General features: G+C 49.3%; 2 protein-coding genes across 4 annotated transcripts in view; both read right to left on the minus strand.

The window, feature by feature from the left end:
• The window catches only part of LOC131733180 (serine/threonine-protein phosphatase PP1-alpha catalytic subunit-like), a 10,610-nt gene extending 6,940 nt beyond the window's left edge, over positions 1 to 3,670 (minus strand). Inside the window, 3 exon segments of the mRNA XM_059021141.1 lie at positions 345 to 392; positions 394 to 485; positions 3,280 to 3,670. Coding sequence (XP_058877124.1) covers positions 345 to 392; positions 394 to 485; positions 3,280 to 3,340 — 201 coding nt within the window. The 5' untranslated portion in view covers positions 3,341 to 3,670.
• Positions 3,671 to 5,294: 1,624 nt separating this feature from the next.
• The window catches only part of LOC131733181 (titin homolog), a 19,887-nt gene continuing 10,181 nt past the window's right edge, over positions 5,295 to 15,000 (minus strand). For 2 of the 3 annotated variants that reach the window (XM_059021145.1, XM_059021144.1), the window contains 7 exons: positions 13,769 to 14,585; positions 12,698 to 12,804; positions 12,193 to 12,307; positions 12,011 to 12,076; positions 10,787 to 10,976; positions 9,484 to 9,638; positions 5,295 to 8,740 (listed from right to left, as the gene is read on the minus strand). In XM_059021145.1, the coding sequence (XP_058877128.1) occupies positions 5,882 to 8,740; positions 9,484 to 9,638; positions 10,787 to 10,976; positions 12,011 to 12,076; positions 12,193 to 12,307; positions 12,698 to 12,804; positions 13,769 to 13,795 (3,519 nt within the window). In that variant the 5' untranslated portion in view covers positions 13,796 to 14,585 and the 3' untranslated portion in view covers positions 5,295 to 5,881. The remainder of the gene's footprint in view (positions 8,741 to 9,483; positions 9,639 to 10,786; positions 10,977 to 12,010; positions 12,077 to 12,192; positions 12,308 to 12,697; positions 12,805 to 13,768; positions 14,586 to 15,000) is intronic. The other variant, XM_059021142.1, reaches the window with a different exon arrangement.

The raw sequence follows: 15,000 nt of genomic DNA on the forward strand, positions 1-15,000 counted from the left end.
AGAGGGGTGATAGAGAGAGGGAGAGGAGAGGGGTGATACAGAGAGAGGAGTGATACAGAGAGAGGAGTGATACAGTGAGGGGAGAGAGAGGGGTGATACAGAGAGAGGGGAGAGGGGAGAGAGGTGATGAGGGGAGAGAGAAAGAGAGAGGAGAGAGAGGAGAGAGGAAAGAGGAGATAGGAGAGAGAGAGAGAGGGTGATACAGAGAGAGAGAGAGGTGATGAGGAGAGAGAGAGAGAGGGAGAGACAGGGGTTAATATAGAGAGAAAGGGGGAGAGATGGGACGGGACGGGGTACAGAGACGGACGGGGAGGGGTGCAGAGAGACGGGATGGGGGTTCTTGCTCCTCACCCGCACACTTTGAGAGGAGCCTCGAGCTCCAGCAGGATGGGCTTGGCTCAGGAAGATCTCCCGGGATTTGAGGCACAATCCTCGGATCTCCGTCTCCGAAAGCTGCACGTTCTTCCCGGGACGAGAGCCCTGAACTGAGACACAGGATCTGAGAATCAGGGTGACACACAGCACCCCAACACTGACCCGAATATCACTGGACTGGACTGGAGTTACGTTGTAACTGCAGTTTAATATCACTAGACTGGACTGGAATTACATTGTAACTGCAGTTTAATATCACTAGACTGGACTGGAATTACATTGTAACTGCAGTTTAATATCACTAGACTGGACTGGAATTACATTGTAACTGCAGTTTAATATCACTAGACTGGACTGGAATTACATTGTAACTGCAGTTTAATATCACTAGACTGGACTGGAATTACATTGTAACTGCAGTTTAATATCACTAGACTGGACTGGAATTTACATTGTAACTGCAGTTTAATATCACTAGACTGGACTGGACTGGAATTACATTGTAACTGCAGTTTAATATCACTAGACTGGACTGGAATTACATTGTAACTGCAGTTTAATATCACTAGACTGGACTGGACTGGAATTACATTGTAACTACAGTTTAATATCACTAGACTGGACTGGAATTACATTGTAACTGCAGTTTAATATCACTAGACTGGACTGGAATTACATTGTAACTGCAGTTTAATATCACTAGACTGACTGAATTACATTGTAACTGCAGTTTATATCACTAGACTGGACTGAATTACATTGTAACTGCAGTTTAATATCACTAGACTGGACTGGAATTACATTGTAACTACAGTTTAATATCACTAGACTGGACTGGAATTACATTGTAACTGCAGTTTAATATCACTAGACTGGACTGGAATTACATTGTAACTGCAGTTTAATATCACTAGACTGGACTGGAATTACATTGTAACTGCAGTTTAATATCACTAGACTGGACTGGACTGGAATTACATTGTAACTACAGTTTAATATCACTAGACTGGACTGGAATTACATTGTAACTGCAGTTTAATATCACTAGACTGGACTGGAATTACATTGTAACTGCAGTTTAATATCACTAGACTGGACTGGAATTACATTGTAACTGCAGTTTAATATCACTAGACTGGACTGGAATTACATTGTAACTGCAGTTTAATATCACTAGACTGGACTGGAATTACATTGTAACTGCAGTTTAATATCACTAGACTGGACTGGACTGGAATTACATTGTAACTGCAGTTTAATATCACTAGACTGGACTGGAATTACATTGTAACTGCAGTTTAATATCACTAGACTGGACTGGACTGGAATTACATTGTAACTGCAGTTTAATATCACTAGACTGGACTGGAATTACATTGTAACTGCAGTTTAATATCACTACACTGGACTGGAATTACATTGCAGGGCTGGTAATCAGACTCCTATTCCACAGCAGTGTCACCCAGTCCAGGTTTTACTACCAGCTTGATCAGCCCCCAGTGTGTCTAGCTAACAAGCTCAGGTGTGTCTTATTAGAAGTGAAGTCACGATGCAGCAAGAACAGACGTGTCCTGCATAGTTTCAATTTTTCTGAGTCAAAACTCAGCCCAGATGAGACACACAGATGTAATCCGGTGAACTAACACAAGCAAACATACCATTAATAAAACTAATTCAGGGATTGAAGTAACACTCTTATTGCACAGCAGTTTGTAAAGCATAGGGAAGCATTGTAAAGCACAGAGAGGTCTGGTAAAGCATAGGGAAGCATTGTAAAGCACAGAGAGGTGTGGTAAAGCATAGGGAAGCATTGTAAAGCACAGAGAGGTGTGGTAAAGCACAGGGAAGCATTGTAAAGCACAGAGAGGTCTGGTAAAGCATAGGGGAGCATTGTAAAGCACAGAGAGGTGTGGTAAAGCATAGGGAAGCATTGTAAAGCACAGAGAGGTCTGGTAAAGCATAGGGAAGCATTGTAAAGCACAGATAGGTCTGGTAAAGCATAGGGAAGCATTGTAAAACACAGAGAGGTCTGGTAAAGCATAGGGAAGCATTGTAAAGCACAGAGAGGTCTGGTAAAGCATAGGGAAGCATTGTAAAGCACAGAGAGGTCTGGTAAAGCATAGGGAAGCATTGTAAAGCACAGAGAGGTCTGGTAAAGCATAGGGAAGCATTGTAAAGCACAGGGAGGTCTGGTAAAGCATAGGGAAGCATTGTAAAGCACAGAGAGGTCTGGTAAAGCATAGGGAAGCATTGTAAAGCACAGAGAGGTGTGGTAAAGCATAGGGAAGCATTGTAAAGCACAGAGAGGTCTGGTAAAGCATAGGGAAGCATTGTAAAGCACAGAGAGGTGTGGTAAAGCATAGGGAAGCATTGTAAAGCACAGAGAGGTCTGGTAAAGCACAGGGAAGCATTGTAAAGCACAGAGAGGTGTGGTAAAGCATAGGGAAGCATTGTAAAGCATAGGGAAGCATTGTAAAGCACAGAGAGGTGTGGTAAAGCATAGGGAAGCATTGTAAAGCACAGAGAGGTCTGGTAAAGCATAGGGAAGCATTGTAAAGCACAGAGAGGTCTGGTAAAGCATAGGGAAGCATTGTAAAGCACAGAGAGGTCTGGTAAAGCATTTTACAAAACAGGGTAAACTAACCCTTATAAAAGTTCCCCACAGTAAAAGCACAGTAAAGTGTAATAAAACGTTTTAGTTTCACTCAGAAATAAACAAGACGCGTAAGAAACCGTTTAAATAAATAAATAAATAAATAATAATCTTTATTTAACTACCGGATATGTTTTTTGATTTAAAAAGAAAACTGTAAACACGAGTCGAACAGGGTTGTTGAGAAATTACTTGAAAAAGCCGCGGACGAATAACCAGAACAAACCCAGAGAGTTAGAGATTATAATTACCTTCCAGGAGTCTGCTGATAATCGAGTCGATGTTTAATTTCTCGGTTTCTGCCATCGCCATCTCCTTGCCGTCCCGTCGATTTCAATCACGATAAATTATATTAACAACAAACTTCGGCCGGCTTCGGATTCCCTTTTATTGAAGCGCTTCCGGTTTTCCCAAACTTGGTTCAAAAGTCTAATATATCTATAAACAGACGTTCTTTAGCGTTTATATATTATATTACTTCATCAATGTGGAAGGTGATATAATATCTTGCTTTTAGTAAAGATATTATTATTATTATTATTATTATTATTATTATTATTATTAATATTTTTTATAAGTCCTCGTTTGTTTCCTCCCTCGGCTCCCTGTCTCTCTTCAGAAAGCAGGAAACTTACAACGGAAGGGCGGAATAGAAATTAATGATAAAAAAAACCCACGAAGATAAAAGCTAACGTCGCCCTCTATCGGTCGGGGATGGAAAGTGCATGAATTGTATCTTCCACGCGTGTCGTGGGAAGCGCTCGTCCGACTGTGATGAAACTCGCAAGTTATTCAGAGGATTAGAATCTGGGGGGGTTGTGGAGGCTGTCTGTCTGTCTGTCTGTCTGTCTGTCTGTCTGTCTGTCTGTCTGTCTGCAGCTTTAATGAAACTAAACTCTTTTCAGAATGTAGTAAACTAACACAGACACCAAGAAGAAGGGATTATATTGTAGCGTCAAACTGAACAGGATTGTGGGGCTCTGCCTGTCTGTCTGTCTGTCTGTCTGTCTGTCTGTCTGTCTGTCTGTGTCTGTCTGTCTGTCTGTCTGTCTGCAGCTTTAATGAAACTAAACTCTTTTCAGAATGTAGTAAACTAACACAGACCCCAAGAAGAAGGGATTATATTGTAGCATCAAACTGAACAGGATTGTGGGGCTCTGTCTGTCTGTCTGTCTGTCTGTCTGTCTGTCTGTCTGTCTGTCTGTCTGCAGCTTTAATGAAACTAAACTCTTTTCAGAATGTAGTAAACTGACACAGACCCCAAGAAGAAGGGATTATATTGTAGCGTCAAACTGAACAGGATTGTGGGGCTCTGTCTGTCTGTCTGTCTGTCTGTCTGTCTGTCTGTGTGTCTGTCTGCATCTCAGTGTGTGTGTGTCTGTGTACATGCATAGCTAGCGGAGTTCAAAGGTCACGGCGTCACGTGATCTGAACGGAACGCGGCAGTCTGTCTGGCATGTTTGGATTCTCCAGGAGAGCTTCTCGGAGCTTCTCAAATCCAGGGCAAAGGCAGCGTTTAAAATATCTTTAAAATTGATAAGAACTCCATTTACTGGAGGAGCGACAGAAGCCAGAAACGCTTTGAAATGACTGAAGCAAAAAAACACATGAGGAGAGGAGAGGAGGAGGAGAGGAGAGGACAGGAGGAGAGAGGAGAGGAGAGGAGAGGACAGGAGGAGAGGATGAGGAGAGGAGAGAGGAGAGGAGGAAGAAGAGAGGGGGAGGAGAGGAGGCGATGAGGAGAGGAAAGAGGAGAGGACAGGAGGAGAGGATGAGGAGGAAGAGAGGAGGAGAAGGAGGAGAGGGAGAGGAGGAGAGGACAGGAGGAGAGGAGAGAAAGGAGAGGAAGAGAGGAGGAGAGGAGGGGGAGGAGAGGAGAGAGGGGGGAGAAAGAGGAGAGGAGGAGAGGAGAGAGAGAGGAGAGAGAGGGGAGGAGGAGGAGGAGAGAAGGAGAGGAGAGAGGGGGAGGAGGAGGAGGAGAGAAGGAGAGGAGAGAGGGGGAGGAGGAGGAGAGGAGAGAGAGGAGAGAGGGGGAGGAGGAGAGAAGGAGAGGAGAGAGGGGGAGGAGGAGAGGAGAGAGAGAGGAGAGAGAGGGGAGGAGGAGGAGGAGAGAAGGAGAGGAGAGAGGGGGAGGAGGAGGAGAGGAGAGAGAGGAGAGAGGGGGAGGAGGAGAGAAGGAGAGGAGAGAGGGGGAGGAGGAGGAGAGGAGAGAGAGGAGAGAGGGGGAGGAGGAGGAATCTGTAGAACGCAAAATAACACACAGAAGTTGTGAACATGCATTTTATTTTGCAAACTTTAAAAAAATATACTAAATGACAAAGAAATATCAAAATATACAAAATGAAATTCTTCATAAAATTCTATTCAACAAGTTTATATATTTATCAGCATATTTCAAACTGATGTATAAAACACAAGCAAAGACTCTAAATGTCTTCAACACACGAAATGGAGGGGCCGGTGATCATGTTAATAAAGCTAATAAGAGGTGAGAGAATGGATTTTAAAGATGGTCAGCGCTCCTTTAAAGGGAGGGGTCAGTGATCATGTTAATAAAGCTAATAAGAGGTGAGAGAATGGATTTTAAAGATGGGCAGCGCTCCTTTAAAGGGAGGGGCCGGTGATCCTGTTAATAAAGCTAATAAGAGGCGAGAGAATTGATTTTAAAGATGGTCAGCGCTCCTTTAAAGGGAGGGGCCGGTGATCATGTTAATAAAGCTAATAAGAGGTGAGAGAATGGATTTTAAAGATGGTCAGCGCTCCTTTAAAGGGAGGGGCCGGTGATCATGTTAATAAAGCTAATAAGAGGTGAGAGAACTGATTTATTTTACAGCTGTAACAAAAATGAAGAACTTAAAAATATGTGTCATAGAATGGAGCCGAGTGTCTCTTAGTCTCCAGATCCAGGTCAGTTTTGCTGCTCTCTGAAGGGGGAACCAATTCAGCGTCGCGCTGGGCCGGGGTCACGTGAAAAGTCTTCCCCCTGGTCTGCGGTGGCTTTCGGTTCCTCCCCCCCTCCTTCCTCTCCTCCCTCTCCCTCGCCCTCTCTCGCTCCTTCCTCCTCTCCCTCAGCTCTCTCTCCACCTCCCTCTGTCGCTCCCTCTCCCTCCTCTCTCTCTCCTTCCTCTCCCTCTCCCTCCTCTTCGCCTCCTCCTTCTCTCGCTTCCTCTCCGCCTTCAGCCGTTTCTTTTTTTCTTTCTCCGATTCCAGGGGGGGGGAGCTCAAATCCTCCACCAGGATCTTGGGAATGCTGGCTGGGAACTGCGAGAGATTTTTCCCTGTGATCGGCTCTGTTTTTGATTTGCTTGGAATTCCCGCTGGAGCTGGATCCAGTTCCCTGGGATCCCTGCAAACTCCGGATGGGAATTCCCCTCCTGGATCGGGAACGTTTTTATGGAAACGCCCGGCTTTGCCATCGCCCGCTTTCCTGACCTCACATTCCTTATCGGTCGGCTTTTTGAATTGATTCCTTTGTCTGGCTTTGAAATCTCTATTCAACCCAATAGCTGTCTGTTTCTCAGTCATCGGGACATCACTGCGATCAATAGCGGGCTGCTGTGGGTCTATCTGGACTTGATCGCGATCAATACCTCCGGGATCTTTCGATATTGCACCTTGATCGGCCGTGTTGCGTCCTGCTTTGCTCGGATTTCGTTCCTGATCGATTGCATTGATACCCGGATCAATAACCTTCTGATGGGCGGCTGTCGGTTCTTTCTCGAGGTCCGCTGTAGCCTTTGCGCCTTTTCCAATCGGATCAATACCATCCAGCTCTGGAGCTAGGAGATCAAATTCCTTCGCTTTACCCGCAGAGTCTCCCTCCTGATCGTCTGTATCGATTCCTGCCGATACCTGATCAATTTCTCTCACCCCACCTCGGCTCGGATCGATAATCTCTTTCCCCGCTGAGCCTTGCGCACTGCGCTCCGGAGATTCAACCGGATCAATCTCCTGATCAACGTTATCGTCGACGGCATCTTTATCCTGATCGATGGCATCGATCTGACCCTTTTGCGGCTCAACGTCGCCTAATCCTGTTGCCGTCTGATCACTACCCCAATCAATAGCGCTGTCGAGACCTGAATCTGCGTCCTGATCGGCAGCCGCGGTCACTGGATCCGTATTGATCGCGTTACCGCCCGTTCTCGAACCTCTCTTCCGATCGGCCGCATTGATAACTCCGAGCTCTTCGGCCCTTGAAACCTGAACAGTTTTGTTATTGAGATCGTCTTTCGTCCCCTGGAAGTATTTTTCCTGATCAGCTGTATTGATGACCTCAGCTTTGGAGTCTTTAGCCTGATCAATGGCTTTGGGATTCCCATCAGCTGTATTGATGACCTCAGCTTTGGAGTCTTTAGCCTGATCAATGGCTTTGGGATTCCCATCAGCTGTATTGATGACCTCAGCTTTGGAGTCTTTAGCCTGATCAATGGCTTTGGGATTCCCATCAGCTGTATTGATGACCTCAGCTTTGGAGTCTTTAGCCTGATCAATGGCTTTGGGATTCCCATCAGCTGTATTGATGACCTCAGCTTTGGAGTCTTTAGCCTGATCAATGGCTTTGGGATTCCCATCAGCTGTATTGATGACCCGGCCTGTCGTATCTTTCTCCCAATCAATCGCTGTCAGGGCCTCGGCTCTGCTGTCTTTCGCCTGATCAATTCCGCTGGGATCTGGAACTATCAGATCCGTATTGGGATCAATCACTCTTTCCTCCGCGGCCTTCCAATCCCCAACCCGATCGATTGCTTTGGGAGCTCGAGTCTGATCAACTGTATTGAGATCTTCTCCCCTCGGATCTTTCTCCTGATCAATTGCATTGATATCCTCGCCTCTCGTCTCTTTCTCCTGATCAATCACATTGATATCCTCGCCTCTCGTCTCTTTCTCCTGATCAATGATATTGATATCCTCGCCTCTCGTCTCTTTCTCCTGATCAATCACATTGATATCCTCGCCTCTCGTCTCTTTCTCCTGATCAATGATATTGATATCCTCGCCTCTCGTCTCTTTCTCCTGATCAATCACATTGATATCCTCGCCTCTCGTCTCTTTCTCCTGATCAATGATATTGATATCCTCGCCTCTCGTCTCTTTCTCCTGATCAATCACATTGATATCCTCGCCTCTCGTCTCTTTCTCCTGATCAATCACATTGATATCCTCGCCTCTCGTCTCTTTCTCCTGATCAATGATATTGATATCCTCGCCTCTCGTCTCTTTCTCCTGATCAATCACATTGAGGATCACAGCTTTCGAATCTTTAGCCTGATCCTCAGATGTTCTGTCTCTTCCCTCAAAGCCGCTGCCTTCCTTCCTTGAAATCTCCTTCAAATCCGAACCCCTGTCCCGATCCCCAGTCCCCTCGGAATCCCCGGTACAGCTTCCCAGTTCCTCCCCAGTCCCCTCTCCCAGTCTCCCAGCCCTGTCCTGCTCGCGAGCACACCCCACGCTCTTCCTCCTCCGTGGCTCTGTTCCGAGGGAGAGGGGGAGCGAGAGGGAGAGGGAGAAGGAGAGGGAGAGGGTGCTGCCCCTCTTCGCTAGGAGCTCCCTCTCTCTCTCCTCTCGCTCGTTCGCCTCGTGGGCCGCGCGTGACCCCTGACACCGCCCGCGGGGGTCGAAGGTCGAGTCCGGACGCTGCTGCTGCCACTTTAGGAACTGGACTGATGTCTCGCGTTCAACTTCCCTCTCCGAGAGAGAGACTGAGCAAACCTGAGAGAGAGAGAGAGAGAGAGAGAGAGAGAGAGAGAGAGGGGGGGAGAGAAAGACAGAGAGAGAGGGGAGAGAAAGGAGAGAGAGGGCGAGAGGAGGAGAGGGGGAGGAGAGAGAGAGGGGAGAGAAGTTGTTTATTTTTATAATGTTATACATAACTATTTAACACTCTATAATGCTGAATTTACACTGAAGACGCTGAGAAAGACTTCTAGTGGAAACGTTTGCCATTGAATTCACACTGAAGACGCTGAGAAAGACTTCTAGTGGAAACGTTTGCCATTGAATTTACACTGAAGACGCTGAGAAAGACTTCTAGTGGAAACGTTTGCCGTTGAATTTACACTGAAGACGCTGAGAAATACTTCTAGTGGAAACGTTTGCCATTGAATTCACACTGAAGACGCTGAGAGAGACTTCTAGTGGAAACGTTTGCCGTTGAATTCACACTGAAGACACTGAGAAAGACTTCTAGTGGAAACGTTTGCCATTGAATTTACACTGAAGACGCTGAGAAAGACTTCTAGTGGAAACGTTTGCCGTTGAATTTACACTGAAGACACTGAGAAAGACTTCTAGTGGAAACGTTTGCCATTGAATTTACACTGAAGACGCTGAGAAAGACTTCTAGTGGAAACGTTTGCCGTTGAATTTACACTGAAGACCCTGAGAAAGACTTCTAGTGGAAACGTTTGCCGTTGAATTCACATTGAAGACACTGAGGAAGACCTCCCCTTCCTCACCTCCTGTATGAAGGCCTCCTCCTGCAGGCTCCTCTCGTTTATCGAGCGCAATCGCTCCAGCGTCTCCAGCTGTCCGTCACACTCCCTCGTTCTGTCCGAGGAGCCGAGGGCCGAACGAACGAGAACGAGGGCCACGCGAAACAGAACCTTCACCCCTGAGAGAGAGAGAGAGAGAGAGAGAGAGAGAGCGCAGAGGTATCAGAAATCTCTACCTAGTCTCTTCATAGTAAGTGCCTTTTAATACAGGCATTCGCTGTTATACTGGGGTCGTGTGTGTGTGTGGCTCAGTGATTAGAGAAAGGTTCCTGATACCAGGAGGTTCCCAGTTCAAATCCCAACTCAAGCACTGACTCACTCGCTGAATGACTAATTAATTATTAATAATAATGTATTTGTAAAAATGTTCCATATTTCTACATTGTCTTTGTCGATACTTGTATGACTGATAAAGACTACTTTCAGTTTAATTTGAGAGGAGAAAGAAAGGTAGAGAGAGAGAGAGGAGAGGGGAGAGGAGAGGAGAGAGAGAGGAGAGAGGAGAGAGGAGGAGAGAGGAGAGAGGAGAGAGGAGAGAGGAGAGAGAGGAGGGGAAAGAGCAGAGTGGAGAGGAGAGGAGAGGGGAGAGAGGAGAGAGGAGAGAGGAGAGAGAGGAGAGAGGAGAGGAGAGAGGAGAGAGGGGAGAGGGGAGAGAGAGGAGAGGGGAGGGGAGAGGAGAGGGGAGGGGAAAGGAGAGAGAGAGAGGAGAGGGGAGAGGAGAGGAGAGAGAGAGAGAGAGAGGAGAGGGGACAGGAAAGAGGAGAGGGGAGGGGAGAGAGGAAAGAGAAGAGGAGAGGAGAGAGGAAAGGGACAGAGGAGAGGAAAGAGAGGAGAAAGAGGGGAGAGGAAAGAGGAGAGGAGAGAGGAGAGAGGAGAGGAGAAGGGAGAGGGGAGAGGAGGAGAGAGGAGAGAGGAGAGAGAGGAGGGGAAAGAGAGGAGAAAGAGGGGAGAGAGGAGAGAGGAGAGGAGAGAGGAGAGAGGAGAGGAGGGAGAGAGGAGAGAGGAGAGGAGAAGAGAGAGAGGAGAGAGAGAGGAGAGGGAGGTGAGAGGAGGGGAGAGAGGAAAGAGAAAAGGAGAGGAGAGAGGAAAGGGACAGAGGAGAAAGAGGAAAGAGAGGAGAAAGAGGGGAGAGGAAAGAGGAGGGAAGAGAGGTGAGAGAGGAGGGGATAGAGCAGAGTGGAGAGGAGAGGAGAGGAGAGAGGAGAGAGGAAGGAGAGAGGAGAGGGGAGAGAGGAGAGGAGAGAGGAGAGAGAGAGGGGAGGGTTACCTTCACTGAAGAACATGTCCCACACTCTGAGCAGGGCTGGGAAGGGGAGCGCTCTGGTAAACAGACACATGAACCACTCTGTGCAGTACATGAGGGGCTCCACCCCGTGCTTCCGGAGGTGTCTGTGAGCGTGCGGGCAGTGCCTCTTCAACAGGGCAGCAAACACCTGGGCATCGAAGTGTACCCCCTCCTGAGAGAGGAGAGAGGAGAGAGGAGAGGAGGGGAGAGAGGAGAGAGGAGAGGAGAGGAGGGGAGAGAGAGGAGAGGAGAGAGGAGAGGAGAGGAGAGAGGAGAGGAGAGAGGAGAGAGAGGAGAGGAGAGAGAGAGGAGAGCAGAGAGAGAGGAGAGGAGAGGAGAGGAGAGAGGAGACAGCTCTGTCTGGGGGTGAGGAGAGAGGGGGCAGTGATAGCTCTGTCTGGGGGTGAGGAGAGAGGGGGCAGTGATAGCTCTGTCTGGGGGAGAGGAGAGAGGGGGCAGTGATAGCTCTGTCTGGGGGTGAGGAGAGAGGGGGCAGTGATAGCTCTGTCTGGGGGAGAGGAGAGAGGGGGCAGTGATAGCTCTGTCTGGGGGAGAGGAGAGAGGGGGCAGTGATAGCTCTGTCTGGGGGAGAGGAGAGAGGGGGCAGTGATAGCTCTGTCTGGGGGTGAGGAGAGAGGGGGCAGTGATAGCTCTGTCTGGGGGAGAGGAGAGAGGGGGCAGTGATAGCTCTGTCTGGGGGAGAGGAGAGAGGGGGCAGTGATAGCTCTGTCTGGGGGAGAGGAGAGAGGGGGCAGTGATAGCTCTGTCCGGGGGAGAGGAGAGAGGGGGCAGTGATAGCTCTGTCTGGGGGAGAGGAGAGAGGGGGCAGTGATAGCTCTGTCCGGGGGAGAGGAGAGAGGGGGCAGTGATAGCTCTGTCTGGGGGAGAGGAGAGAGGGGGCAGTGATAGCTCTGTCCGGGGGAGAGGAGAGAGGGGGCAGTGATAGCTCTGTCTGGGGGAGAGGAGAGAGGGGGCAGTGATAGCTCTGTCTGGGGGAGAGGAGAGAGGGGGCAGTGATAGCTCTGTCTGGGGGAGAGGAGAGAGGGGGCAGTGATAGCTCTGTCTGGGGGAGAGGAGAGAGGGGGCAGTGATAGCTCTGTCTGGGGGAGAGGAGAGAGGGGGCAGTGATAGCTCTGTCTGGGGAGAGGAGGGAGGGGGCAGTGATAGCTCTGTCTGGGGGAGAGGAGAGAGGGAGAAATGATTTACCAGTAAGGGGCTGTAGTATCCCGGGACGTACTTCTCACTGATCTGAACCAGACACCAGAACGCTTGCTGTGAGGAGAGAGAGAGGGGGAGAGAGAGAGAGGACAGGGGAGAGAATTATCACTTTGAAATTCTATATTTTTTAAAACACATGCACACGCACGCACACGCACACACACACACACCTCCGCTGGCATGTTCATCAGCAGCACGGCTGCGACGGGTCCTTGCCCCTGACAGTAGCCCTCCTCAGGCCTGTACTGAGTGTAAGCCTTCAGGACCCGGAGCAAGCCCCTTTGCCTGCCCGAAAATAAAGAAATCAATCAATAAATCAATAAATCAATAAATCATCATCATCATAATAATACCAGTCTCTCTCCACCCTCCTCCCTCCTGTCTCTTCTCTCCTGTAGCCCTAACCCCCTCCCTCTCCTCTCCTCCCCTCCTCTCTCCTCTCCCTCCTCTCTCTCCTCTCTCCTCTCTCCTCTCTCTCCTCTCCTCTCCTCTCCTCTTCCTCTCCTCTCTCCCTCCTCTCTCTCTCCTCCCCTCCCCTCTCTCCTCTCCTCTCTCCCCTCCTCTCTCCTCTCCTCTCCTCTCTCCTCCTCTCTCCTCTCCCCCCTCTCTCCCCTCTCTCCCCACTTCCCTCTCCCCACTCCCCTCTCTTCTCTCTCCTCTCCTCTCCTCTCTCACCCGTGCCCGTCTCTCGACAGGAACATCTCGTGGAAGGGAAACTGCCGGTCGATGTCCCTCTCGATGATCTCCACCCACATCCTCTCACCCGGGGCCTGGTCCAGCTCCTGCAGGGAGAGGAGAGAGAGGAGAGGAGAGAGGAGAGAGGAGAGAGGAGAGAGGAGAGAGGAGAAGGGAGAGGGGAGGAGAGGAGAGAGGAGAGAGAGGAGAGGAGAGAGGAGAGAGGAGAGAGAGGAGAGGAGAGAGGAGAGAGAGGAGAGGAGAGAGAGGAGAGGGGAGGAGAGAGGAGAGGAGAGAGAGGAGAGGAGAGGAGAGAGGAGAGGAGAGAGGGGAGGAGAGGAGAGGAGAGGAGAGAAGGGAGATGAGAGTGGGGGAGGGGAGTGGTGAGAGTGAGGGGAGAGAGAGGGGAGAGAGAGAGAGAGAGAGAGAGAGAGAGAGAGAGATTGGGAAAAGGGAGAGGTGAGAAAGACACGCACACAGACACACAGACAGACACAGACACACACACAGACACACACAGACACAGACACACAGACAGAGACAGGTAGACACACACACACTGACACACACACACTGACACACACACTGACACACACACACTGACACACAGACAGAGACAGGTAGACACACACACACTGACACACACACACACAGACACACACACAGACACACACACAGACACACACACAGAGACAGGTAGACACACACACACTGACACACAGACACACACACACTGACACACACACACACAGACACACACACAGACAGAGACAGGTAGACACACACACACTGACACACACACACACAAACACACAGACAGAGACAGGTAGACACACACACACTGACACACACACACACACACACACACACAGGTAGACACACACACAGACACACACACACACACAGACACACAGACAGAGACAGGTAGACACACACACACACACACTGACACACACACACACACACACACACACAGGTAGACACACACACAGACACACACACACACACAGACACACAGACAGAGACAGGTAGACACACACACACTGACACACACACACACACACACGTTACCCTGTATTTGTTTTTGTTTTTCTCCATCCTAGCAGCGGCTCCGCACAGCAGCGGCCAACAGCGAGCTCTGAGAGAGGCTGGGATCCCCCTCCGAGACTGCAGCTTCACCTGAGAGAGAGAGAATCACAGAATACAGCTCTGAGAGAGGCTGGGACCCCCCTCCGAGACTGCAGCTTCACCTGAGAGAGAGAGAATCACAGAATACAGCTCTGAGAGAGGCTGGGACCCCCCTCCGAGACTGCAGCTTCACCTGAGAGAGAGAGAATCACAGAATACAGCTCTGAGAGAGGCTGGGACCCTCCTCCGAGACTGCAGCTTCACCTGAGAGAGAGAGAATCACAGAATACAGCTCTGGGAGAGGCTGGGATCCCCCTCCGAGACTGCAGCTTCACCTGAGAGAGAGAGAATCACAGAATACAGCTCTGAGAGAGGCTGGGATCCCCCTCCGAGACTGCAGCTTCACCTGAGAGAGAGAGAATCACAGAATACAGCTGTGAGAGAGGCTGGGACCCCCCTCCGAGACTGCAGCTTCACCTGAGAGAGAGAGAATCACAGAATACAGCTCTGAGAGAGGCTGGGACCCCCCTCCGAGACTGCAGCTTCACCTGAGAGAGAGAGAATCACAGAATACAGCTCTGAGAGAGGCTGGGACCCCCTCCGAGACTGCAGCTTCACCTGAGAGAGAGAGAATCACAGAATACAGCTCTGAGAGAGGCTGGGACCCCCCTCCGAGACTGCAGCTTCACCTGAGAGAGAGAGAATCACAGAATACAGCTCTGAGAGAGGCTGGGATCCCCCTCCGAGACTGCAGCTTCACCTGAGAGAGAGAACCACAGAATACAGCTCTGTACTGAGAGAGAGAGAATCACAGAATACAGCCCTGTACTGAGAGAGAGAGAATCACAGAATACAGCTCTGTACTGAGAGAGAATCATAGAATACAGCTCTGTACCGAGAGAGAGAGAGAATCACAGAATACAGCTCTGTACTGAGAGAGAGAATCACAGAATACAGCTCTGTAGTGAGAGAGAGAATCACAGAATACAGCTCTGTACTGAGAGAGAGAGAATCACAGAATACAGCTCTGTACTGAGAGAGAATCATAGAATACAGCTCTGTACCGAGACAGAGAGAGAATCATAGAATACAGCTCTGTACTGAGAGAGAGAGAGAATCACAGAATACAGCTCTGTACTGAGAGAGAATCATAGAATACAGCTCTGTACTGAGAG

This window comes from Acipenser ruthenus, unplaced genomic scaffold (assembly GCF_902713425.1).
Source record: "Acipenser ruthenus unplaced genomic scaffold, fAciRut3.2 maternal haplotype, whole genome shotgun sequence".
Classification (NCBI taxonomy): Eukaryota; Metazoa; Chordata; class Actinopteri; order Acipenseriformes; family Acipenseridae; genus Acipenser; species Acipenser ruthenus.